At 34.2% G+C, this 26,678-nt stretch overlaps 1 protein-coding gene across 1 annotated transcript in view; it reads right to left on the bottom strand.

Moving 5' to 3' along the window:
* The window catches only part of LOC149789803 (uncharacterized), a 70,569-nt gene extending 56,446 nt beyond the window's left edge, over window positions 1-14,123 (bottom strand). The window contains exon 1 of the mRNA XM_089973128.1: window positions 13,185-14,123. Coding sequence (XP_089829254.1) covers window positions 13,185-14,056 — 872 coding nt within the window. The 5' untranslated portion in view covers window positions 14,057-14,123. The remainder of the gene's footprint in view (window positions 1-13,184) is intronic.
* Window positions 14,124-26,678: the final 12,555 nt, after the last annotated feature.

The raw sequence follows: 26,678 nt of genomic DNA, 5'->3' as shown, positions 1-26,678 counted from the left end.
AACTGCAACATTTTAGTTGTGTTTAATGGCGTAGACACACACACACTTAGAAATATTCATCAAACTTGGTGTGGTGGTGATATGGATATAATTAAATTAAAAAATTTCTTCTCACGAGCGCAAGCTACTCCACATGGATTTATAACAATAAATTTACATGATCCAAGAACAAGATATCGTGTGGGTCTTGATAGAATATTTGGGTAACAGGGGTGATGATAAAATTAAATTAAATTAAACAGATATCATTAATATAATGAACAACTGTGCGTGGCTGCGTCAAGGAACCACTAACAAATGTAATAAAAAATGCCGTGGAGAATATTGCAAGAAACATAATTATCTTATAAAGAAAAACCTTCATGCTGGTCCACGAAGTTGTGTTGGTTGTAACAACGGTGTTAGAGGATTATATCAGATTTGCAAAAATTGCGGTGGAGATCGATACAGAAGTTTGATGATATATTATAAACACAGAAAGAACATAAATCCCAAAATAGAAAAACCACCATCAGAACTTGAATATTACTTGAAACATAGAACAAATAAAGATGAAACAAATAAAGATGAAACAGATGAAGATTCCCATGATTCAGATGAAGATTCCCATAATTCAGATGAAAAGAAAAATATTCATCAAACTTAAAATTTCTTTTACAACATGGATAGCAGCAGAGAGGGGGCGTCTACAATTCTGTTTGGGACAAACAATAATCGTAGACGTTGTATTGACCTCTATGAAGGGTCACTATTTTTTTGGGTCAAACACAAGGGTGACCACTCCCTTAAGTGGTCTGTTCACCCTCTCTGCTGCTTCATGTGTTGTATTTTGACACAGTCAGTTACATCAACATCGGTCGGCTGGGTCACCGGCAACCTGACATCTAAGTAGACCGTTTAGGAGCTTGGAGGGACGAGCACCCCGACAAAGATGATCATACGTTTTATTAGAGGCGGTCACAATAATTACGGCTACGAATACCGGACACCGTACGTAAAGTGAAACGATTGACTCTCAATTACCGCACCAGTCAAGTGGTGAACTTTGTGGTATTGAAGTAAGCCTTGCAGTCTGGAGAGGATCGACATTTTAAAGCGACCACCTACCAACCTCACAAGATCGTACGTTTAGCCACACACCAAATCGTTAGTCTGCCTTTGAAAAGGTGTATCAAATCGTGTACAAGAAGCGAGTGTGGCTTCCGAACCACTTCACTTTACCGTATCATAATTAATTGAATTAAAAATATTATGTCAACCCCTTGTTCCTCAGAATAGAAAAGGAAGCAGAATACAAAGTAAAACAAGAACCGTTTAACCTTGTTCAGACATCTTTGTCAACACCTATTGCTCGTCAGGCACGCAAAAGCGTTACAATCCAACATAATACAACACGAAGAAAAGAGTAGCATCCGTGAAGACTGGGTGACTTATTTTAAAACAGTTTTGATAGAAAATATTTTAGCCAGCATTTACTACGTTCCGTCTCATTCCGCAGGTTACAGAGGCACTCAGAAATTGTATCGTAGTGCCAAAAAGGGACTGAAAAATGTCGGTTTGCTTTTAGTTTAACGATGGCTACAAGAGCGTGCCATGTACAATTTACACAAACCCATCCGACGAAAAGTTTCCAGAAGTCACAGCTGAGTGGAGGGCATCAATCATCAATGACAAGCGAATTTTGCCGATGTCTCTTATTTGGCTATATACAATCGTGTCTGCAAATATCGAAGTCTTTTCCAAATTTGCCTAGGTCGTGTCATTGACTTCCAAATCGAGCACTTAGTGTGTGCCCTGCAGCTGGTGTTGAAACAAAGTGGTCATCACCCTCTTCGATGGCATACTGACTGCTAGACACCAAGGGCGATCACTCCTATGCAAAGGTTTAGCAGGCGCCAATGGACACTGTAGACAGAAAGTTATCTTAATTCCATGTGCAAAATGAAAGTGCTCAAAGACACCATGAAGAACACATTGTACAGAAGGGAAAACTGTAGTGGGGAAATCCGTAGGTAACACAACTCAATGTTATGTGCGGTTGTATTACTTACTACCACCTGATGAGACCTATGGAGAGGTCAAAACAGTTTTCTCTGAATATGAAGGCACAAATAAAGAAATTAAAAAGCAAAATAAATAAAGATTAAAAAATTCAAAATTAAAATAACATGACATGACAAGACTTGACTTACTAGACTAGCTGAATGAATGAATGAATGAATGAATGAATGAATGAATGAACGAATAAATAAATGAATGAATGAAAGGAAAGAAGGATGGATGGAAGGGAGGGAGGAATGTATTTAAGAAAGCACTGTCATACCAGCATGGTCTACTAAAATCAAGACCACACTCTTTCCTTTCTATTTGTTACTCAACACATACATCCATCCATCCTTCTTCCATGCCAGACATAAATTGATACGGATGTGGGTGGGTGTAAAGGATATATCATGATACCTGAATTTATTCCATATTGCAATTACAACTTTATCATGCAGTCTGGATAGTCACCATGGCCAATGCAATGACCATAACCTTTGCAATACTGCCTATTATTGTTAACGGAATGACACTCTAGAATCAGATGATCCACATTCACACACAATTATGGCATAAATGGGATGCATCTAGCTCCTTTGCTATAGTCAGATTTCTCAACTTCACCATCAGTGCCAGTCTGTGAACATGCTTTTTCTTCCATGTGTTTGTCACAGGATCCTTATATGACAATAGGCCATATAATCCATTGGCTGTTACATTTCCTGTCCATATTTTACAAACACTATTATGTACTATTACAGAATTTAATGAGAATTTTGCTGACAGGCTTTCAAAAAAATCCTCCATTGCAACTTCTATATGGTGTAGGAATACATTGCTGCTAATAATAATGAGTGTCGTCTCCAAAGATACCATTTCTGTGAATTTATGGGGGGGGGGGGAATTTATTTTTAAATTTTTAAAATAATTTAAAAACAATTAAAAAGTTTACATTTTAATTATATTTTCTAATTGATGCAATTAAAATACACATGGTGTGAAAATCTTATGTGTCTATCATTAATAATAAATTTTTTATATAGCTATTTAAAGTTGAATCAATGCTGCCCAGACAGGACATAGAACACAATTAATTTTACTGTATGTTCTCTACATTTGTTTCTCAGTACTGACCTTTCCACTGTGTGACAATCAATAAAAATCATGTATTAATCTAAAATACCTTCAAAGACGACTTCAAGGTGAAGTTCTCTTCAAAGGTTGACCGGCTCTTTTTTGAGATGCTGGACTGTCAATCCCGAGTTGTTGCGCTCTTTCTCAAGAAACTGCGTGACCGTGTCAAGCGATATACACAGTATGAGTATCTGGTTTTAATTATTCGAATACATCGTCGAATTGTTGAATATGTCAGAAATTAAAGATAAATGATTTTGTATCAGTTCCATGTGTGCCTTTGTATAGTGAAAGATGTTAACAGACACATTTGTTAAATTCCATTTGCGGTGAACGTTATGTGAATAATAAGACATCAAATAAATTTGTGACGCAGGTTTTTGACAATAAAAGTTTATATATTAGATGGGATATATGAAGATTTGTTTCTGAAACTATTTATCGACAAAATTAAAGAACAAGATAATTATTTATTTTATCATTTTCAGTAAATTTCAAGTTAACTTTAATATAGGTGGCTAAATATTATAAAATATTTTCTAGTTACATGTAGTATGTTGTATAAATTGTATTAATAACTGTTAGTATGAGTTTCCTATATTTCCTAATTATTACAACGATTACAAAGTTCTGGAACTTTTACATTGGTTAAATGTTGGAAACAATTTTTTAAAATAAATTTATTCTGATTTACACAGATAAATAATAAACTTGTTTACATACCACTCAGGAATTTATCTAATACTTTATTTGATATATGAACATACTGAATAAATTACTCTGCTGTTTAAAGCAAAATTAGAAATCAAATTCACAGGAATGTTTGGCAAGACCTATGTTCGTAACACAGTTGAATAGAAAAAAAAATGACTGAAAGAAAATTTATGTAAATAGTTGAATTTTAATATTGTACAGTATTGACTTCTGACAGTATCTGTAGCAACTGGATTGTCCCGATATTGTTGCAAATCATTTTAATACCTTTATTAATAGTTCATCTGCTCTCTTAGAGAAATTATAACAAACTTATAGCTCATTTACAACAGACTGAGCCATTATAATGAATTTTAGTGTAAGAAATATTCAATATAACAGATGACAGCTTCAACCTGTTAATGAAGATAGTGAACAACAGTTACTACTAAATAACACTCATAAAACATGTTATGAGAAATATCCATCCTGCAACTCATATCAGCTCTTTCAGCATTTTATAGACTAACATGTTTACAAACTATGTTAAACAAACCAAGAAGATATTTGTATATGGAGACTCATTTTGGTCCTTAGTTTGACATTCTTACCCGTGTATTTCACATCTTGGATTGAAGAGTTATTATAACAATGCCGAATATTCCTTGTTAGCTAGACTAGAGGTGCCATAATATGATATAGCACCTTAATCGGTGTTAATTGCAAGTAAATCATTATGCTCTTTTTATTTTTACCAGATGTAGTATATACAATGTACAGGAAACCAATAATAAATTCAAAGTGTATGATGAGACACAAAACTTATAATAATATAACAATAAATAAATGAAAACATCCATTTATGTATTCAATAACTAGACATTCAGTCTGGCTTATCTCTAAAACTGAAACCCGATTTAAATTATAAAAATTCATAATCAAATGCAGTAGAAAGAGCCACAAGACAGAAGATGTATAAATAATTGTATCATAATTCTGAAACAAGGAGGGAAATATTAAACTAAAAATCATCGAGAAATGCATACAATCTTTATTAATTTAACTACACAAATGAATCTAAAACAGACATTTTAGATTACATCATCATGATTCATCAAGATGTTAGCACATCAACACTGTTCAAGGCTATTCCAGGTTGTTGGTATATCAGCACTTCCAAGATTGGAATTCATTCAGAACACCACTGATTCATTTGGAATACTTTTGGACTTTCTGATATAACTGTTTGGACCATTAATTCACAATACTGTAAATCTTTTTTTAAATTTTCGCTTTGACCACTCCGGTGGCCTAACAGGTTATGTGTTAGTTCACAGGTTCAAACCCCAGCTGAGTCATACTATAGACTTATAAGATTGGTACTAGTGGCTACCTTGCTTGGAGCTCAGCATTATGGTTACTGCTAGGACTAGTAGGACTGGTGTCAGGATAATATGACTGGGTGGGACATATGCTAAATGTCTACAGCATGATGCCTCAGTACTAGACATCACTATAAACTGCCACACTGCAAACATTGTAGTGATATGACTGAAAAATTAATTGTTAAAGCGATGTTAAAAATCCAAATAACATACACACACAAAATGTTCACATTGTATTCTAGGGAAATAATTTGCTTAATTTATTTTATAAAACCATTGGTTTCATTCTTTTCTGTTACTGATCTTCAGGCCAAAGAGTCCCAACAGTATACCTTGGCATGAATATAGATATATATTGAATACAGTACTTGGACACCTAGATCACCTTCTCAAGTTTGATAAAATATTTTAAAGCAGCTTTTGTTTTTCTTCAGCAACTTAAAAGTACTGATACCCATGATAGCAGTTGTTGAAGGCATCTCCCATCTTGAGGTTGAGGTCTTCATCCAGGACAATTGTCAACACATAATTAGTTCTTAATATGAGTATTTGTTCTGTTTGATATTAATAAAACTGTAAATATGAATGCAAATAGCATTCATAAAATCATCACACAATTAGTACAACATAAAAAATAACAATACATTTAATCCAGCATTTCTTTTAAACATTTCTCGGCTGTAACCACCTGTAACAAAAATTCCATGCCTTGTTGTAAAATCATGTAAGGGAGATATAATTTTTAAAAATCTTTTTCAATCTCTTTTTATGCTTTTATGCATACTTTGTGCTCATGCAAGACTCCCTCCAAGACATTTACTACAGTTAATATGTCTTTCAAAGACTAAATTCCCCAAAATAGCATGCTAGCATCGTGCAAGAACTTGGAATAACCCCCATAGCAGCGACATATAGAAAGAGTGCCAGTAGCTCCAAGTGAGTCAGTGGTTTTTCTCAGGATTTTCCCAGATTCTTCTTACACCACGAATAGTGGCATGAATGTATAGCCTATGATGTACACTTATACAGGCCAGCATGTATAGCCTATATACTGGCCAGCATATATAGCCTATCATGTACACTTATACAGGCCAGCATGTATAGCCTATCTTGTACACTTATAGAGGCCAGCATGTATAGCCCATATACTGGCCAGCATGTATAGCCTATATACTGGCCAGCATGTATAGCCAATCATGTACACTTATACTGGCCAGCATGTATAGCCCCTATCATGTACACTTATACTGGCCAGAATCTATAGCCAATCATGTACACTTATACAGGCCAGCATGTATAGCCTATCATGTACACTTATACTGTCCAGCATGTGTATCCTCTCATGTACACTTATACAGGCCAGCATGTATACCCTATCATATACACTTATACTGGTCAGCATGTATAGCCCCTATCATGTACTCTTACACTGGCCAGAATGTATAGTCTATCACATACACTTATACTGGCCATCATGTAAGGCCTATCATGTACACTTATACTGGCCAGCATGTATAGCCTATCATGTACACTTATACAGGTCAGCATGTATAGCCTATCATGTACACTTATACTGGCCAGCATGTATAGCCTATCATGTACACTTATACTGGCCAGCATGTATAGCCTATCATGTACTCGTATACAGGCCAGAATGTATAGCCTATCATATACACTTATACAGGCCAGCACGTATACCCTGTCATGTACACTTATACTGACCAGCATGTATAGCCCCTATCATGTACACTTATACTGGCCAGAATGTATAGCCTATCATGTACATTTATATAGGCCAGCATGTATAGCCTCTCATGTACACTTATAAAGGTCAGCATGTATAGCCTATCATGTACACTTACAATGGCCAGCATGTATAGCCTATCTTGTACACTTATACAGGTCAGCATGTATAGCCTATCATATTACTTATACAGGCCAGCATGTATTAGCTATCATGTACTGAAACAAGTGGCATTAAGTCCAAAACTGAATCAGCTATAGAGCCCTAGGTGTTCCAGTTGTCTAAATTGCTCACCGTTACCGATAACTGACACTTCACTTCCATCTGTATAAATCTTTACCAGCTAGTGATTTTATTATTGTTATTATTATTATTATTATTATTTTACAGGAGAGAGAACAGGGGGAAGGGCTAATACATGAACAATTATTCAGCAATATTTTGAGATGACCATGATGATCCCGTCACTAAACAACTGGCTTGCAGCAAAAGTGGCTCAATGTTAATGCCATCTGGATTCTAAGTCAATGGATAGATTACTATGGAGCCAGAATCTGTAACATCTATTACACCTCTCCCCCCCACCCACATTGACCCTGTGGCTCACCATTATCTACTACTCTAGAACTACATATAGAAACTGCTGTTTGCTCTTTTCTATGTTAACACATAACAATGAATAAAAATGTTTTATCCATTGGTAATGACAGTAAATAGTCCCAGAAATTATTGTAAAATCTTCAATGTTAAATCTGCCATTTGCACCTTATATTATGTCCTTAATATACTCAGTAAACATCCCACTATGTCCTTAATATACTCAGTAAACATCCCACTATGTCCTTAATATACTAAGGAAACATCCCACTATGTCACTAATATACTCGGGACAGATCCTACTATGTCCTTAATATACTCAGTAAACATCCCACTAATATACTCGGGACAGATCCTACTATGTCCTTAATATACTCAGTAAACATCTCACTATGTCACTAATATACTAGGGACAGATCCTACTATGTCCTTAATATACTCAGTAAACATCCCACTATGTCCTTAATATACTCAGTAAACATCCCACTATGTCCTTAATATACTAAGGAAACATCCCACTATGTCACTAATATACTCGGGACAGATCCTACTATGTCCTTAATATACTCAGTAAACATCCCACTAATATACTCGGGACAGATCCTACTATGTCCTTAATATACTCAGTAAACATCCCACTATGTCCTTAATATACTCAGTAAACATCCCACTATGTCCTTAATATACTAAGGAAACATCCCACTATGTCACTAATATACTCGGGACAGATCCTACTATGTCCTTAATATACTCAGTAAACATCCCACTAATATACTCGGGACAGATCCTACTATGTCCTTAATATACTCAGTAAACATCCCACTATGTCACTAATATACTCGGGACAGATCCTACTATGTCCTTAATATACTCAGTAAACATCCCACTATATCACTAATATACTTGGGACAGATCCTGCTATGTCCTTAATATACTCAGTAAACATCCCACTATGTCACTAATATACTCGGGACAGATCCTACTACGTCATTAATATACTCAGGAAACAGAGGTCTCACTAGGATTTTAAAACTAGGAGTCCAGGACTCCCATTTTGGTAAAAATAGGTGTCCCACCATCAAAAGCTGCAGTCCCTTCCTTCCTACAGAATCAACTCAAACGTGAGTGCATCTATTTTCAGATGGAGATGTTTTCGTAATGAAATCAATCATTATAATATAGCTTCATTACAACAGTCCATTGACAGGATCACAAATTTATGGTTTATTTATTTGCGTACGTACTTGTAGTAATCTTAGACAAATAAATAGTACCTGATTTGCTGTTTTTTCCCGTATTTTTGCAAATAAATGCCAAGTCAGAAAATATCTTGGACCTTAAAGAGCATCTCGCGAATTCCACAACATAGCATTGTCCCATACGTTTCTAACCTATATAATTTGCATTTTAAAGTTAAATCTTTAATAAAATAATACCTAGGCTTTGGTTTCAATGATCTGTATATTTTTTTCTGAATATATTTGCCTGATGATTTAAGAAAACAGACAATCTACTAAACTGGTACATCCAGACTAAGTGAAGTCCGCCATTATTTCCCATTAGGCTTATTGGTTCACTTACAGTTTCAAACTAATTTTACGATGAAATAGTGTATAAAAGGCAGTTAATATATATCGAAATCACTGATTCTGATCTTAAAACACAAGTTTGTGTGTTTTATCATTGAAGGATATCATGCAGGAAAATGATAGTTGCTAGCCTACCTTACTCAGAAAAGGGTTAATGGTCAATCAGCTATCAAAACATAATGCTTGTGAATGGGCAGGAGTTTGTCAACCTAATTTATATAAAAGCTAGGCCTAGCTACTGATGCTTTGATGAATACATTTCACTACAACACTAGAATTAACCAGGCTAAGGCGAGGGGCATTTAAAAAAAGTATGATATGGTCAGTCAATGTACATCTTAAATAATCACAGAAGAAGGCAAAGTTTACATTTTTAGGCGACTTGTCACCAACTTAATGGCATTTTGTCTAAGTCTTAACATGTTTTGATTCTGAGGTCATGTGCACTGCTTATTCCACTACATTTGCAAATGAACACATTAACGAAAGCTAAAGTTGTTTATTTGATGTACTTTTATAAATGACCACATGTACATCTCTGAGTCATTCTGCCTCTGAATTCAATCACTGTAAATATCAGTACATTTTCACACCCAGCCGCCAGTCAAAGGCTTTGACTTGCCGACCAGCTATTGCAACGTGTTCCTTTCTATGTATTGTTATAAAATGGCAACAAGTATGTACATCAAGGGGTCTTCCAGTCACTGAATTCTGTCATTGTAAATATCAGCACAGCTAATTGATTAACACATTTTCTCACAAAACTGGACTGGCAAGCCTTTGAATTTTGCCACACACATATTACATGTGTACGGAGGACTCCCGCTTCAATGATTTTCTGCATCTCTGATAAAAAATGGCATCCAAATATGCGTAATTAAACGCTTCCATGATCTGTGAGTAAATATCTCTATATGTCATTAATATACTCAGTAAACATCCCACTATGACACTGATATACTCAGTAAAGATCCCAATATGTCATTAATATATTCCGTAAAGATTCCACTATGTCATTAATATACTCAGGAAAGATCCCACTATGTCATTAATATACTTCGTAAAGATCCCACTATGTCAATTATATACATCCCACTATGTCATTAATATATTCAGGAAACATCCCACTATGTTACTAATATACTCAGGAAACATTCCACTATGTCATTAATATATTCAGAAACATCCCACTATATCATTAATATGCTCAGGAAAGATCCCACCAGTGTTTCCCTTTATGCACATTTGTGGTCAGGGATGCACGCTGAAGAAAATTGACGCACACATTTTGTTACCATGCATTTTTTGACGCAAAGGATTTTCATAATATGATCATGATTTATTTAATACCCAATGCATTGGACGATGGATGGCAACGTATATACTTCGCATATAGGCAATGACTGGTTCCCCGCTTTGTTTGCTCCCTGCCTTGCTCTCCTCTATTTGTATAGCAAAGTGCAACGCAGGGAATATAAAAAACAATGAACCAGACTAGCATAGGCAATGTTATGACCGAGTAGCTTCCCCTAATCTCGCGAGCTTCTCGCGATTTTCATCGAGCTCAGCAAGGTGTTCTAGATATTTAACATCAAGGCTTGTTGCACTAGAAAGTGATCACAAGATTAAAACATCATGCACTAAAAAGCATTAGCGAAGAAAGTGAAAGAAGCAGAACACAAATGAGTAACCGTGGATCTAACTTTAATGAAAAATGGAGAAAATTATTCCCTTGACTGGAATATTCATTATGATTACCAGTGTGACTTCTGATCGCGTGATTGCAAAGACTGCAAAAGTGAATAATCCTTTCATTACAGGATTTTAGAATTTTTAAAAATAGGCCCTCGTTCGCCATAGGATATGTGGAGAACACATTATAACCTAAGACATTATTTCACAACATAGAAATCAGTAAACTTGCAGAGACAAATGTGTTATTTGGATTACAAAGTCAGCGGGTCATTGCAGATTTTGTTGGTTAACTTTTACTGCAATAAAAGAAAGATCTTAAAGTTCAAGTGTAACTTATTAGAAAGAAGATGAATCAGTATCCTCCTTTATATTTGGAAAAATGTGTTCTAGGATGAAATATGATGAAACCTATGATAGTACACATTTGATTAAAGGCAGTAAATTAACTCCCATTTGGTTAAAAAGATTTATTTGGCTTTTTGTATTGGCTTATATGTAATGTGTTGGGCTATAATATTGTTGAGGAGACTGTTAAAAGTACGACTTTAAAAGAAAAACGAACTAATAAAATTATTCTTGGAATGGACAATGCATTTGTTTGTTAATTGTGCATGTTGGTGTATTTGTATGTTGAGAGAGAGAGAGAGAGAGAGAGTAGTGCAAGTTGCAATATCCTATTTCAAGCTGAAAAAGTATGAGCCGTATGAAAATGTGTCAGTACATTTTTGACCCCCACATTTTTTATCTGACCCCCTGTTTTGACACCAAAGGGTTTTTTGTACCCTCAATTTTACACCCCTGGGGGATACACTGGATCCCACTATGTCATTAATATATTCAGGAAACATCCCACTATGTCATTAATATACTCAGTAAATATCCAATTATGTCATTAATGTAATTAGTTTTAATTGCTTTTTAGCAATATGTTTAATTATGAAATAAGATTGTCTACCTTCTTTCAGTTATTAGTGATGTATTTTCTGAAATAAGATTTTAATTTGTAAAAGTAATATCTTAGTCTAATATAGTATTTAAAATTTTAGTCCTATATAAAAGTTACAATTTAGTCTAATACATACTTTTTAATTTTAGCTAATAGAGATTTTTTTTAGTCGCATACAATTTTTAATTTTAGTCTATTAAATATATCATTTTTAATTTTGTCTAATGCATAATTTTTCAAAATTATTCTAATATATATTTTTGAATTTTAGTTCAATATATTTTTGTGTTTTTCTTTATTATACATAGTTTTTGATTATATCTGATATAGAATTTATAATCTAGACTAATACAGAATTCATAATTTCAACCTTATACATGAATTTTATTGCAATCTTATATCTTTGTTGTTCAATACAGTTCATATTTTTAAATTTTACTCTACTAAAATAACCCTTAACATTTAGTCTAATACAATTTTTTTAAATTAGTCTAATTTTTTTATTTTAATCTAATTTTTTTTTTACATTAGCCTAAAATTAAATTTCGGCTTTAGTGTAATAGATAATTTTTAATTTATTCTACTATGGAATTATTAATTTAGTCTAATATAAATTTATAATTGTTGTTTAAGATATTATTTTTAATTTATTCTAAGAGAAATTTTAATATTAGTTTAATATGGATTTTTAATATTAGTCTAATATAGAATTTATAATTTAGTCTAAAAGAGAATGATTACTTTTAGTCTAATACAGAATTTTAATATTATTCTACAAAAATATTTAGAATTTATTCTAATATAGATTGTGTAATTGATTTTAATATGGAGTTTTTAATTAGTCTAACACAAAAATTATAATGTTAGTTTATTTATAAATTTTTTTAAAGTTTTAGTCTAATACATAATTTTTACTTTTAGTCTAATATACTGTTTAATTAAATATATATTTTAAAAAAGTATTTATATTGCAGAATGATATTGATGAATAATAAAAAGCAGACAAAATCATATTTGAAATATTCATAATTATTGTAGAATGTTTTAATTTGATAAAACATGGAAGGAAAATAATATAGCTCTTTGTATTTCTCAAACACATTGACAACCATTTTACTTCAATGGTTTTTGTCTATTATAAATCCCAATGTGCAGTTTTTAATGTCCACTCTGACTGAACATTTTATCACACACTACACAGCTTTCTTTTTTCTTCCAGTATTTATCTTCATAAACTTAAATTTCCATTATGATTAAACATGTTATCATGCACTTCACATCCAGATGGTTTTCCTGCAGCATGTACTCTCATGTGCAGTTTTAAATTTCCACTTAACCTTACATCACATGCTTAACACTTAAATGGTTTTTCTCCAGTATGTATTCTCATGTGCGTTTTTAAATTTCCACTCGTAGTACACATTTTATCACACAATTCACACTGATAAGGTTTTTCTCCTGTATGTACCCGCATGTGCAGTTTTAAATGTCCTCTCTGGTTAAACATTTTTTTACAAACTTCACACTTGAATGGTTTCTCTCCAGTATGAATTCTCATGTGAAGTTTCAAATCTCCACTCTTATTAAACATTTTAAAACAAAGTTTACACTCATATGGTTGTTCTCCAGTATGTATTCTCATGTGCACTTTTAAAGATCCACTCATACTAAACATTTTAAGACACACTTCACACTTGAATGGTTTTTCTCCAGTATGAATAGTCATGTGCCGTGTTAAACTTCCTGTCTGATTAAACATTTTACCGCACACATCACACTTGAATGGTTTATCTCCAGTATGAATCCTCATATGCAAATTTAAATGTTCACACCCACTGAACATTTTATCACAAACCTTACACTTAAACGGTTTTTCTCCAGTATGCATCCTAGTGTGACGTTTAAAATTTTCACGCCGATTAAACATTTTATCACATACCTCACACTTATATGGTTTTTCTCCAGTATGCCTCCTCATGTGAAGTTTTAAACTTCCATTTTGAGTAAACATTCTTTCGCATACTTCACACTTGTATGGTTTTTCTCCAGTATGCATCCTCATGTGAAGTTTTAAACTTCCATTCTGAGCAAACATTTTATCGCATACTTCACACTTATATGGTTTTTCTCTTGTATGCATCCTCATGTGATTTTTTAAAGTTCCATACTGAGTTAACCTTTTATCACATACTTCACACTTATATGACTTTTCTCCTGTATGATTCTCCATGTGAAGTTTTAAATTTCCACTAGGTCAATGGGTCTTATTTTGACCGCTTTAGAACCAACCCTGTCGTATAAACATATCCGAATTTAAGGAAACGTCAATAGGTCGAAGGTCAACTTTGTATAACACAAGCATTGAGACTGGGCCACAAAATCAGTCGCGGATAAGAAACAGCCACATAAAATAAGATTTTATTCAGTCTGAGAAATGGGGGTAATTCCGACCACGTCGGAGATAAATCCGTCCTCAAAACCTGGCCAATTCTAACCACAGAAGGATAATTCCGACCGGCATACGGGCAGTTACAAACGTGGGTAATCACGAGCATCCATGTAAAACATAATCCACATACCTTTAATTTCATTATTTAATTTGATTCCGAGTAATGTATTATTATCACAATAAACTCTGCAATTATGCAAGATAGTTTACAAATATACAGTTTCTATGCTTATACACACTCCATTGTAGCAAAGAATGCATATCAGCTACCCCACAGCCATGCTAGAATTGTGCATATTCAATAGATTATATAAGTTAACAGTTTCTTTCTAAATTAAAGAAATAACCAGTAAAAAGAATAAAATATCGCATTTTCAACAGAAAAATAGGCGCCCATCATCGCTGGCAGCTTTTGTTGATTTAGTATAAAATGTATATGTATTTATGCCTGTCTTATGGTTTCGATTTGTCAAACCTATGTTTGAACTCTACTTCTTTTTCATTTTGTGCGTATTTATGTTTTATTGCTATATTTCCTGTATGGTTTTAAAGGCAATATACAAAATATTATTGTTATTGTTATAACTTTCGAAACAGATCTTAATTTCATTACATTTTGGTTAATATTTGTTCCGGTATGAAATGTTAGCAAACTGGCCAAAATTAAAAAGATAACAAAAATCAGCGTTTTCTTTGCAAAGACGGACATCTTCTTAATGGGAGTATTACAGTAATCATTTAAATACATTCATTTCGCTTCTACCCTGCCCCTTCCAAGTTTTCCTTCTCCGTCAGTATATAGCCAAAATGTATAATGAATAATTGCTGCGTGCAGGATACAGTTGTTTCAATGATCCATATACTGTTTAGCTATTTATGGCTCTGATGAGGTATTATTTAGGATATTTCTAAGCACCTACATTTGGGAAAGAAAATGCAACACACCTACTGGTAGTAATTCAGTTTAATAGACAGCACAAAAGAACATGTCAAAAGAAAATTTATTAAAACAAGCTATACATTTCATCGCAATTAAGCTAATTCTGAACATATTTTTCATTCCACTACTCCTTTAGAATCTTAGTTTGAGTTTAAAGTATTTTTAGCTTGCTTTTCTTTTTCTTCTTTCTCCGCTGCTTCTTTTTCCCTTGAGACTGTGAGACACTTGCTTCTCATAAATTATGTCATCTCTCGTCAAAGGTCAATGCGATTTGGTGGTTTGTTTCGACTTTGGCTTTCGTGTTCCGTCTACAATTGCAGTACCAAACATATTATCTGATTCGGATTCCATGAAACCCTGACATCGAACTTTGCACTCTTGTCGTCATTACTCATTGATGACAATGAGGAATGTGGCATTTCTATCTTTTTCTCATTTCCGTCTTTAAGCAGTGACGTTACATTTGCAAAATCGACGAGAAGTGTGCTGACATCAAGCTCGTCATAAGTTGTATTAGTCGAAAAGTACGTCTGAGCCATTAATGTATGGAGAATGTTAAAGGTGTACAACTGCCTGGCTGGATACCTTTACTAAAATATGTCCTTCGAGAGGTTTTGTTCCGATATCATTGGAGTCCTGAAATGTCATTGACGCTGACGGGACTTTTGAAACAGAGATTATGTTACATGCATCAAACGGAGAAGCTATAGGACCTGATGTTGTTGAATTAGGTGGTATGTGGCCGATACTACTGACTGATGATGCTGTTGAAATGGCAGACTGAGGCCTACCATATGGTACTGATGGCAAGAAATATTATAGCTGTTCTATTGATTGAGAAGTGACCAGTTCTTTTGAAGCCACTTATTATGTTGCTGTAAGTGAATGCGTCTTGCCATGCCAGGCGGAATAATCTTTCATACCCTGTTGTAGGCTTTACTGAAAGGCCAGAAGACGTATTTATCTAAAGGCTGCAAGTAGTAGGTGGGGTGTAGCGGTAATGCTACAATATGGATATTTTTTCTTCTTCTTCTTCTAGTAATCTAATGACTTCATGCGACTTATAATAATCGAGGATCAAAATCTGCGGTTGCTTCGGGCCACAATTCTTCAAACAATTCACCCAAAACAGACACATACATACATACATACATACACACACACATGCATATATAACAATTAGAAGGATAGCTGTTTGAATGGTAAATGGATGGATTGAATTATAACCATTGGAACAAAAACTTGACTGATTTTACTTATTTGGGAGAAAGTTTAAAAAATATGAACAGTTCGATAAAAACAGCAGCCACATCTTAATACGTGTGTGTATCAATAAATATATTACATATCTAAATATCAAGCTGTCAATTCATTGATCAAAGTTTATTCACTGCTCTGAGTGTCAGTTTATTGACATATGCATAAAACTAGATAACACCGAATCAAGAACCTAAACGGTTTTATCACAGACCAGACTGGTCGGAATTACCTCTGGCACAGGAAAATATCAATGATAATTCCTACCTCACTTTTTTGGAAATATTGGAAAAAATTAATCAATTGGATATATAGTTAAGTTTTGATTGCAAATATAAAACTCTCTGTGTGAAGAAAAATCACTGATATATATATTTATAATATGATATTAAAAACCTGGCATGCGATTCGTGCAGACTCAAATCTTCCTTGATGAAACTTAAATTTTCCCGCTAGCAATACTTTACAGGAATAGCACGTGACACAACTTTAGATAAGCACGATATGGCGAGATTTGGTGCCATTAGAGTAATCACTCCAGGTTACATAGATGCTTTTTTTTTTGGGGGGGGGGGGTATTTGTTAATATGCATAGGATAATTACTTCCTGTGCACGTGCATTTGATCTTATGACCATGAAAGTGGACGGAATTATCCCTGTGGTTGGAGTAAGACTCAATTATCCTATCAGTAAATTTCTTTGACACACTTCACATTTAAATGTTTTTTTCCCCTCCAGTATGCATCATTATGTGAAGTTTTAAATGTCCACTCTGTCTAAATATTTTATGACACATTCCAACACATATGGTTTTTCTCCATTATACATACTCCTGTGAAGTTAAAAATTTCCGTTCTAATTAAACATTTTATGACACATCCCACATTTGAATGATTTCTCTTCAGTATGAATCCTCATGTGCACTTTTAAATCTGCGATCCGATTGACCATTTTATCAAATAATATGGTACTACTTGTCATGTGCAATTTTAAATCTCCACTCTCATTCAACATTGTATCACAGATCTCACACTTATAAGGCTTTACCATAGTTTTATGTTTTGCTAAATGACAAAACAATGGATTGGTCTAACTACTTTAATGGCTAGATTACAATTGACTAAAGCAGGGGAAGCAGACACATACTAGTTTCTCACACTAATGTTATCATAAGTCATATAGGATTACAACTGAGTGAGAGCCTAGAGCTGACCTCAGGTGACCTGTAGCTGTCAAAACTTTTGTAGCAATATAGTATTAATACCGTATATTACCACAGCTCCACCTAAATTGAATTGTGTGCTTCTCTCTTTAATTCAAATATTCATTTCCCCTTTTCGTTTTAATAAATTTGCAAATATATTCAAAGTTGACAAAGTTCTATTGTGCACATGAATATATATATATATATATATATATATATATATATATATATATATATATATATATATATATATATATATATAGTTTCTGGTGAGTTGGAAATGTTCTACTAATTGTAGTTAAAATTACGTTCTAGCACTATGAAATCCACAATCATTCTTATACTCGTGAAAACAAGTACAATGTGATATATTGGCATATCCACTAAAATCTATAATCCTAATATTTTGGTTTTCAGTCCAGTTGTTATCACTGCATATAAACTGATGTGATATAACAGATGTATTATTATGCCCTTGACGACTTCAAGTTTCTAATGTTCATAAGACACAATATAATTCACACCAATTATCTAGTTCACATAAAAATTTTGCATCTTGCGAGTTTATTTATTAAACGTCCACTCCTTGTTTGAATCTCTCTAATCTGGTTTGGCTCATCGATGTCTAATGACATCTTGCCATTCAGTTCACTGACCTCTTTGATAATATCTTCGTATGTATCATATATCTCCGGGAAACGTCTCTTTTGTTTGTAACAAATGTATTTATTTTTTGCTGTCTATAGTATAATCCTTGATTTTCACATCATACGACCCTTGGAGTGATGCTTGTTCTGACGACTATAGCTGGTTTCCAAAGATCTTGACTTCTGAATCTTATTTTGTCTCCAGAAGTCAGATTTGGAAGTTCTTTAGCAGTTCTGTCATACTGTTTCTCTTGCTGAATTTTCTTTTCACCCAGTTTCACCTTTAAGTTTCTTTCTTTTATAACTTGCTTATGTAGATGTATGTTGGTAGTAGATAAAGTCGATCGAAGTCTTCGATTCATCAGTGTTTGTGCCGGAGATTCTGTATCATCAGTTAGTGTATTTCGATACCTTGTTTTGCATCTGTCAAAGACCTTGATGCAAATGCTATGGGCTCGCCAAAATGCATTAACATTTTTCCAAGTCCTGATGTTTGATGCATCACAACTCAGAATGACATGCGTCTTAACACCGAATTATTTCAACACAGTTTTTTGTGCTTAGACCAGTTTGCTCTCTTCAAATACATGTTTCTGTGAGGTTTCCCAAACAACTTCAGGGTCACATTTTAAAAGTGTTCTGATTGGCTCTGTCACTGTAGACATAATTGGAACAAACATCGCTAGGTAGCTGTCTGTACCCAGTAATCTTTCCGTTCCTTTCCTGTCCGATGGAGAGGGCATTTTTGTGATTGCTGTTACTTTTTTCTGGGGCAAGCTTGATACCTGATGATGTCAATATGTGTTCTACGTAGCCAATTTATATTAGTCCAAACTGGCATTGGTCCAAATTTAGTGTCAAATTTATTTCCTGTCATCTCTTTAAACATTTTTCAGTTTTCCGTCATGATTTTCGTTTGAAGTTTCCCAAAGAGTTATGTCACATATATCAGTCTCCACCCCAGGCAGTTTCTCAAAACACTGTGTCAGGCGTTTCTGGAACACTTACTGAACAGATAATACCAAAATGCATTCTCAGGTAGCAATATCTACCAAACGGGGTGATAAATGTTGTCAGTAACTGTTTTCGTCATCCAGTGGTATTTGCCATTAACCATGATTGGCATCTAGTCTGGAGAAAACCTTAGTTTCAGTCATCCTCGTGGTCATATCCTCGACTGTAGTACGTTGATAATGCTCTCGTTTGATATTTTGATTCAAAGTTCTTGGATCTAGACAAATTTGTAGTTTTCCTGATTTGGATTTTTAAAAGATTATTAATGAACTGACGGATTATGTTTGTTCATTTACCTTCCGTAATAATTTTTCCATTAAATCTCTTCCAAAGTCGATTCCAGTGGTCCTTGTAAAGTTGCAGGAACCGTTCTTGGTGGATTAATGAAAGGTTTCACATTTTTGTCATTTGCAATATTTTTTTCAGTCAACCTAGACCTTTGAACACACTCGATAATTCTTTCACGATATGATTCTCCTTATTCCTTACTTGTAGTAAGTATAACTCTTGAGACATTTTGAACCCAAGAATAGGAGGTTGGTTTGTTTATGTGATATAAAAATCAAGTTCAAGAAGCAAGCAGTTTAATTTGCACTTGCCGAGGAAACTTTGTTTGTCACCAGAGTAGCTTGTGAGACAGTTCTTGGTTGGTTTTACTTCAACGTTGTCAATGCCCATTGTCCCAAAAATATTATTTGGAATTATCTTTGCTTGCGAGCCAGTTTCTATTTTTAATTTAAGCACCATGAAGGGTGAAAGTGACGTAGCATTTTGTGTCATGATGTCAGTGTTTGCCTTTGGTCCTACAATTGATGAGTCTTCCTCATCACTTGAATATTTATGCATATTATGCACCCTTTTCGTCTTGCAATATTTCAGAAAATGATGCTTTTTTCGACAACTGTAGCAAGATTTTCCATAGGCTGGACGCCTACCTTTTGCAAATAATTTGCCACGTTTACCACAGTTGAATAAACTTGAGTCTGGCTTCATATATATCCTTTCCGCCTTCTTTGGTTGTGCCATTTTCTTTTCATTTCTCTTCAATTTCACATCATGAACATCTAATTAAGCTGCTATATTTTGCATACTTTGAATCTGCTTTTTAGATTCTTCGTCTGCTCTGTAGATATACAGTACTTTTTGCACTTTCTTTTGATCTCCATGTAAAATTATTTATTTTAGTTTTTCAGAATTAGTCACACAGTCGATTCTATCTCCAATCATTTCATCCTGTAGATTTTTAAATTTGCAGTTCTTTGCAATCAATTTAAGCTCAGTTACTTATTGGTCAATGGATTCATTCATTTGTTGGATCATTGTTTTGAATCTGTAATGTTTTGCTTTGGATTGCAATAATCATCTAACTTCTTGATAAGCGGATTATTTTTTTCAGCTTTATTGGTCTTCAAAGTAGATATGTTGTAAATGTCTCTACCATCCCGACCAATTACATATAGACAAACACTGAATTATTCTTTGTCTTCATTATCTGCAAGAGTAACATCGTAGTAAAACTGCATAGCTTGCTTCCACATCCTCCAAGTTTCTGCTAGATGTTGGGAATTAAAGCCCATTTCAGATGGCTGATTTAGCTTTTCCATGATGCCACAATTTGCACATAAACCTGTGCATCAATTTTTCAGTATTGTTATGGGGATATACTTCTTAGTGGCATAAATCAAAGTTATTCCACATCTGACATCATGCTATGATTAGCTGAATAACACAAACAAGTGGTGTGGTCTAACTACACTAACGTCTAGATTAAAACTGACTAAAACAGAAAACACAGGCACACTAGTTTTTCACGCTAATGCTATAAGGCATATAGGGTTACAACTGAGTGAGAAATTTAACCTTACCTCAGGTGATCTGTAACTATTAGGTCTTTTGTAGCAATAGAATGTTAATACCTTATATTACATGTACTATGAATCTTGCTATGCTCTTCCAAGCCTTCAGTCTCATTAAACATTTCATAACATACTTTACGCCCGAGGGAGTTTCTCCAGTATCTAGTAGTATGTGTGTCTATAGCCTTCCACGTCGATCAAACACATTAGTCACTAGTACATACTCTTTTAGTTCATTCGACTTTTAATGCTATTCAAATGCCTGGTCTTTGTAACTGCAATCTGCAATGTTCGTCCTGAGTTCTGGAAGAGTTCATTGTCGATACTTATATATAGTTATAAGAAACCTTACTGAAGAGTTTAATACAATTTTTTCTGAGTTGATCGTAGTATAAACTGTTAGTTGCCAAATCACACAACAAATACTGCCCTAACAGAGATATATAAGATGTGAGTAGTTATTAATTTCTTTATAAGTTTTTCTTAAAAGATATTTTCTATCGGTTTCAGTTCCTTTTTAAGCGTATGAATTATTTGTGAGCCGTCCGCTACGTAGCTATTTATAGAACAGGGAATTTTCCATCTGCAACGCAATAGCTACGTCAGTTTCAAACAAACAATTTTACCAATGGTAGGCGGTGGAAGGTTTTGAACATTCCACAGTATGGTTTTATATTTTATCTACAGCGACATATGTCTTATGAGCAAAGAGTGTGTGATTTTGTTTGACATATGAATGACTCTTGTATTTGACGCTATCATGAGTTCATTTTGACTTGTGAATCTATTTTCGTGTTGATTAACAGTTGAGGTTTCCTGCAGGAACTATTTACAGATGAAATTAAGACTATCGGTTAATTGTTGTAGTGACGAGAGTCCAATAGTCAAACAGTGCAAGACATTGACACTAACAGTTACGATTGTTGGGGGGTGTAACTGATCTCCTGCCCACCCCACATCGTAACTATCAAGGTGTGCGTCTTACATTGTAGACTGTGAATCCAATTGTTATAATGTTAATCGTCGAGCCCGCCTCATTCCATCCCGTATATCCATTTGCTTTTAGTTTTAAATTCATTTGTACTGAGTTGCATTGAAAATGGTGTAAGTTCAATGTTCTTAGCAGATTCTGAGTTTTCCAGCTTTTCTTTTTCAAATCTAGTCAAATTAGAATTCTTTATATTCAGAAAGACATCAAAGATGTGTCATTTGATTCTTTCAAATCAATTTATTCAGTTTACTGAATTCAGTTCTAAACGCGTGCAGACTGTACGCCTTCCAGGTCAGTGTTTACGTTAGTTACTTTACAAGTGACTTTATTTATAGAAGCCAGAATAAAGTAGCTCTTCGTATAATTTGTGAAGAAATAATCCCAATTGGGTCTGATCACATGATTATGTTCTGACCAATGGAAATCTTCCCTTTATTTATCAACAGAGGCAACTGTATTCGCGTCTCTTTTGTGATTATCAAAGCTTACTAGCCTATAAAATAATTCTGAGGCCGTAAATAGGTAAAGTAAGTGTAGAAGCTACAATGCGTTCACCGATTGTCTTTATACCAGAACTGCAATCTGTATACTATGCTATCAGTGGTTTACTTAAGTCCTGTTGTTAATCCTCATTTACCAGTGTTTCTATTTTTTCGGCTTGATGTTCTGTAAATAATACAAAATGTTATTGAATAAGAAGTGAATAGATTATGGGTATTGTAGAAAAGCTGTCACAAAAGGACAAATGTGTGTGATTCTTTTTCTTTGTCTGCTTCTTCTTCTTATTATTAATGAAAAAACCGTTGAAACGGTCCTTTTTGAACCCGGGACTTTTCCATGCTGGTTCTTTCTGACACGTTGACGGCCTTTATGGACCGAGCCTATTTATCCCGGGCCTTTTCCGTACCGGCACTTTCTTATTCGACACCCACATTTATTGACTGAAAACGTTTAGTGTAACAATTTAATCGTAATGAAGTTACGAGAAAGGAAGGGAACAATCTAGATCAGCAGCCAACAAAACAGCCATGATGACACTATTATGACACTGAGCAATGATAATTGTTTCACCCTCAACCGTTACCAATAACAATTTATAAATCGTATTGAAACTATTTTGTACTGCTGCAACTAGTTCTAAATAAAAATATGTTTGTGAATATAAACCTATTGAGATAAATTGTACGCACAGAGATACTCGTTATTATCGACATACAACCAGCAATAATTCCGATCGGTGCACCGATGATGGTTGTCGGTACCGTAATTTCGGCCATATAAGGAACTACAGTTGTTGCCACAGAAAGCCTACAAATGGCAACTATGGCCACACACGCATTTTACGATAAACATAATGATCTAGGTCATCTCATTTTACAGTTTTCGTGCTGCTTCCATTCTTCTTTCACTTTGATAATTTTGATGGAATGTCATAGTTCTGCTATTAATAATGTGTCAGCTTTGTCATCACGTACTTCTAACCAATTATGATTTCTTTCTACCGGCACAACTTCAATACAATAATATAAAACATATTCATGTGAAGATTCAAATCTCCTGCAATGTGTCGGGGGGGGGGGGGGAGACATAACACCAGTTTCATTCATGACCATACCGATTAAATATATATGTATATTTTATTTGTTTTAGAAAAAATTGAAGGAATGATGGGTTGTTCTAAGTTATATTGAACATGGTGTAAAGCAACTATGTGCTTGGCATGTGGAACCACCTTGAACGTCAAGTGCATTCACCCACAAAAATGTTCTGCCCTGCAAGAAGAAATGTGTTAGACAAGTGGGAGCACACATCCATTGTCATATCAATCCAAATATTTATCAAAGAAAAAATGACTTTCCATTCCTCTATTCTAATGTAAGCTGAGTATAAGAAACCATTCCCAAAGAGATTCGCATATGATGGTGAATTTGTCATCTTTGTTTCTTAAAACAAGCTGTGAGATGTTTGCTCTGCAAGGCTGAAGGATACCTGCAGCTACATAGAGGCCAGCATATTTGGTGTCCAGCAGATATTAAGTACCGAAAGTAAGCACACTGGAAATACTAAATTGAAAAGTAATAATAATTTCATGTGACTGTTAAGCTCAAGCATTTAGTGCTATTTCGAAAGTTAGGTCTGGACATATGAGTAGCAAGTGAGCAAAATCAGACTACTTATGCTATTTTAACGGTTAGTGTGAAGAAGGTCCCTAATACTTTAAAACACGACCTAGAGAGAAAAAAAATTATTTTCCTTTTCTACATCATTAAAATAAACAGAGGCAGTTACCTTTATTCTGTTTCATTTTTTGATTTGTCCCCCACCCTTTGCTTTGCCTCATCCTCCTGATTAGCCATATTTTTTTTCCAGCTTTGACAGTGCTTAAATTAACACAATTCTATATGCAATTCTGATCCTTGAGCCAGCTGCTTTCAGGATAGCGTAATCCTATTTCAAATAAATATAACCAAGTCATTAGTCTGTTTCTCAGAACTGCTCGAACAGAACTTAAAGTCTTATGACTCTTAGCAAGAAAACGAAAGTTGTGTCATGTACAACAGTTCAAATTTTCAGAGCATGTTTGGAATATAGTATTAAATGTGTTGAATACAGGCGTAAGGAAACAAATAGGTTCAAATCATTAAGAGTAAACATTTTCATTTTATTATCATTAGTGCTGATAAATTCTTTAAGCCTGTTATATTTATAATACCGTCGTATATAATACATGAAAATTTTGACGTGTCTTTAATGACATCGGACTCTTGTATTTATTGAAATGTAACATAGAATTTTGTTATTTAATTTTCAGTCTTCTCCAAAACATGCATGGAATGTAAGAAAATGTTTAATTAGGATGGCCTGGATCAGTGTGTGCTAAATATGGAAAGATACATTATGTGTTATGAAGTCCTAGGAAACTTCATTACTATTTCTTAACTGGAAAGTAAGCTCATTGTATCGTCTGAGTCATAATTTAAAAGATTCGCTTTACAGGTTGCTTTGTCCGCTGTTAATATTTATTTCGTTTCCGGCAACGACATCTCTGTTAATGAAGTCATCATTTGTTTTAGTAAACTGCTTAGGTAATCTTAAGGTATTACCATTGATATTAAAATCTTCTGTTCTGAGTCGTGTTTAATTTAATCTTTAATTATTAGAAAATCCATAGAATTATGCATATCGCTAACACTTTGTGCTCAGATCATTTTCATACCATGTAAATTTCTATAAGCAGATGATTCACAAAAAATATTTTTGAAATATCCTGTTTTCATTAACTCTTATCCTGGGAATTCCAATCATTTTTTAAAATTGCCATTGCAAAGCCTCTGCTGAAGAAACCAAAACTCGGCCATAACGATTTACAGACCTATCACCCAGTTTCTAATCTCCAATTATATAAAAGGAATCTTAGAAAACATTGTTCTATCCCAACTTGTATCTCATCGGAATTCAAACGGTCTTTCTAGCAATGTACAGTCTGCATATTGCCCTTGCCACAGTACTGAAACTACTCTTCTAAAAGTAGTTACTGACATTCTCTTTGCTTTTTCAAAAACGGAAAGACTACAGTCCTCACCCTCTGTGATTTGTCTGCAGCATGTGACACAATAGACCAAGCTATAGTACTTCACCATCTCCAGCATTTATTTGGCATTCACAATACGGCCTTACTGTGGTTCAGGTCCAATTTGGTCACCAGGACGCAAATTTTGTCCGCAAATGGAATACATTCCAGCCCAGTGAATCTTTGATGTGGTGTTCCACACGGGTCTGTTATTGGACCTCTTCTCTTCATTATATACACTCATTTGCTCTCACGTGTCATAGATCATCATCCGGTGTCGCACTTTATGCACACTGACGACAACCTAATATACAAATCTAGCCACCCAAATGAAGTTTTTGAGTTGTTCTATGGAAAAAATAGTTTAAATCTTTGAAGATGAAACCACCCTTTCCAGAATTCAGACAGAATTACCAGCATTGTTCATGTAAAATATGAATCATTTGCACACCTTATAATATTTAGACTCTTATTCTACCATTCATCTCTAAGCGGTGAAACAGAAAATGCGTATATTTTATACTAATTAGCAATTATCATTTTCTAAGCCATCTTTCAAAAATAGTATATTTGTGTAATTTTTTACCAGCTCAAAAACTGATAGTGTACAATAAAGCATGCTCTCTCTATGTTTACAGCTTTAATATGGATCCACTATTTTTCAAGGAAACATTACTCGGTGTGAACAGTTTGCATTTTATAAATTATATAGGTAAGAGTATTTATAGGAAATTTGGTTTATTCACTGACAACAGTAAGGGCAGGTTGGCGTGTTGTTACCCTAATATGAGTGGATGGGACACAATGCTCTATGTCTGCGGCATGATAGTCCAGTGCTAGACATCACTACCACCACACCGTTAAACTAATCTTCTGAAAATTAATAATGATGTTCAGAACCATTTTTGTTATTTGAAAATAT

This window comes from Sinohyriopsis cumingii, chromosome 10, assembly GCF_028554795.1.
Source record: "Sinohyriopsis cumingii isolate HCF-2022 chromosome 10, ASM2855479v2, whole genome shotgun sequence".
NCBI lineage: Eukaryota > Metazoa > Mollusca > Bivalvia > Unionida > Unionidae > Sinohyriopsis > Sinohyriopsis cumingii.
Note: the sequence above shows the minus strand (reverse complement) of the source record. Positions and strands in the feature narration are given on the sequence as shown.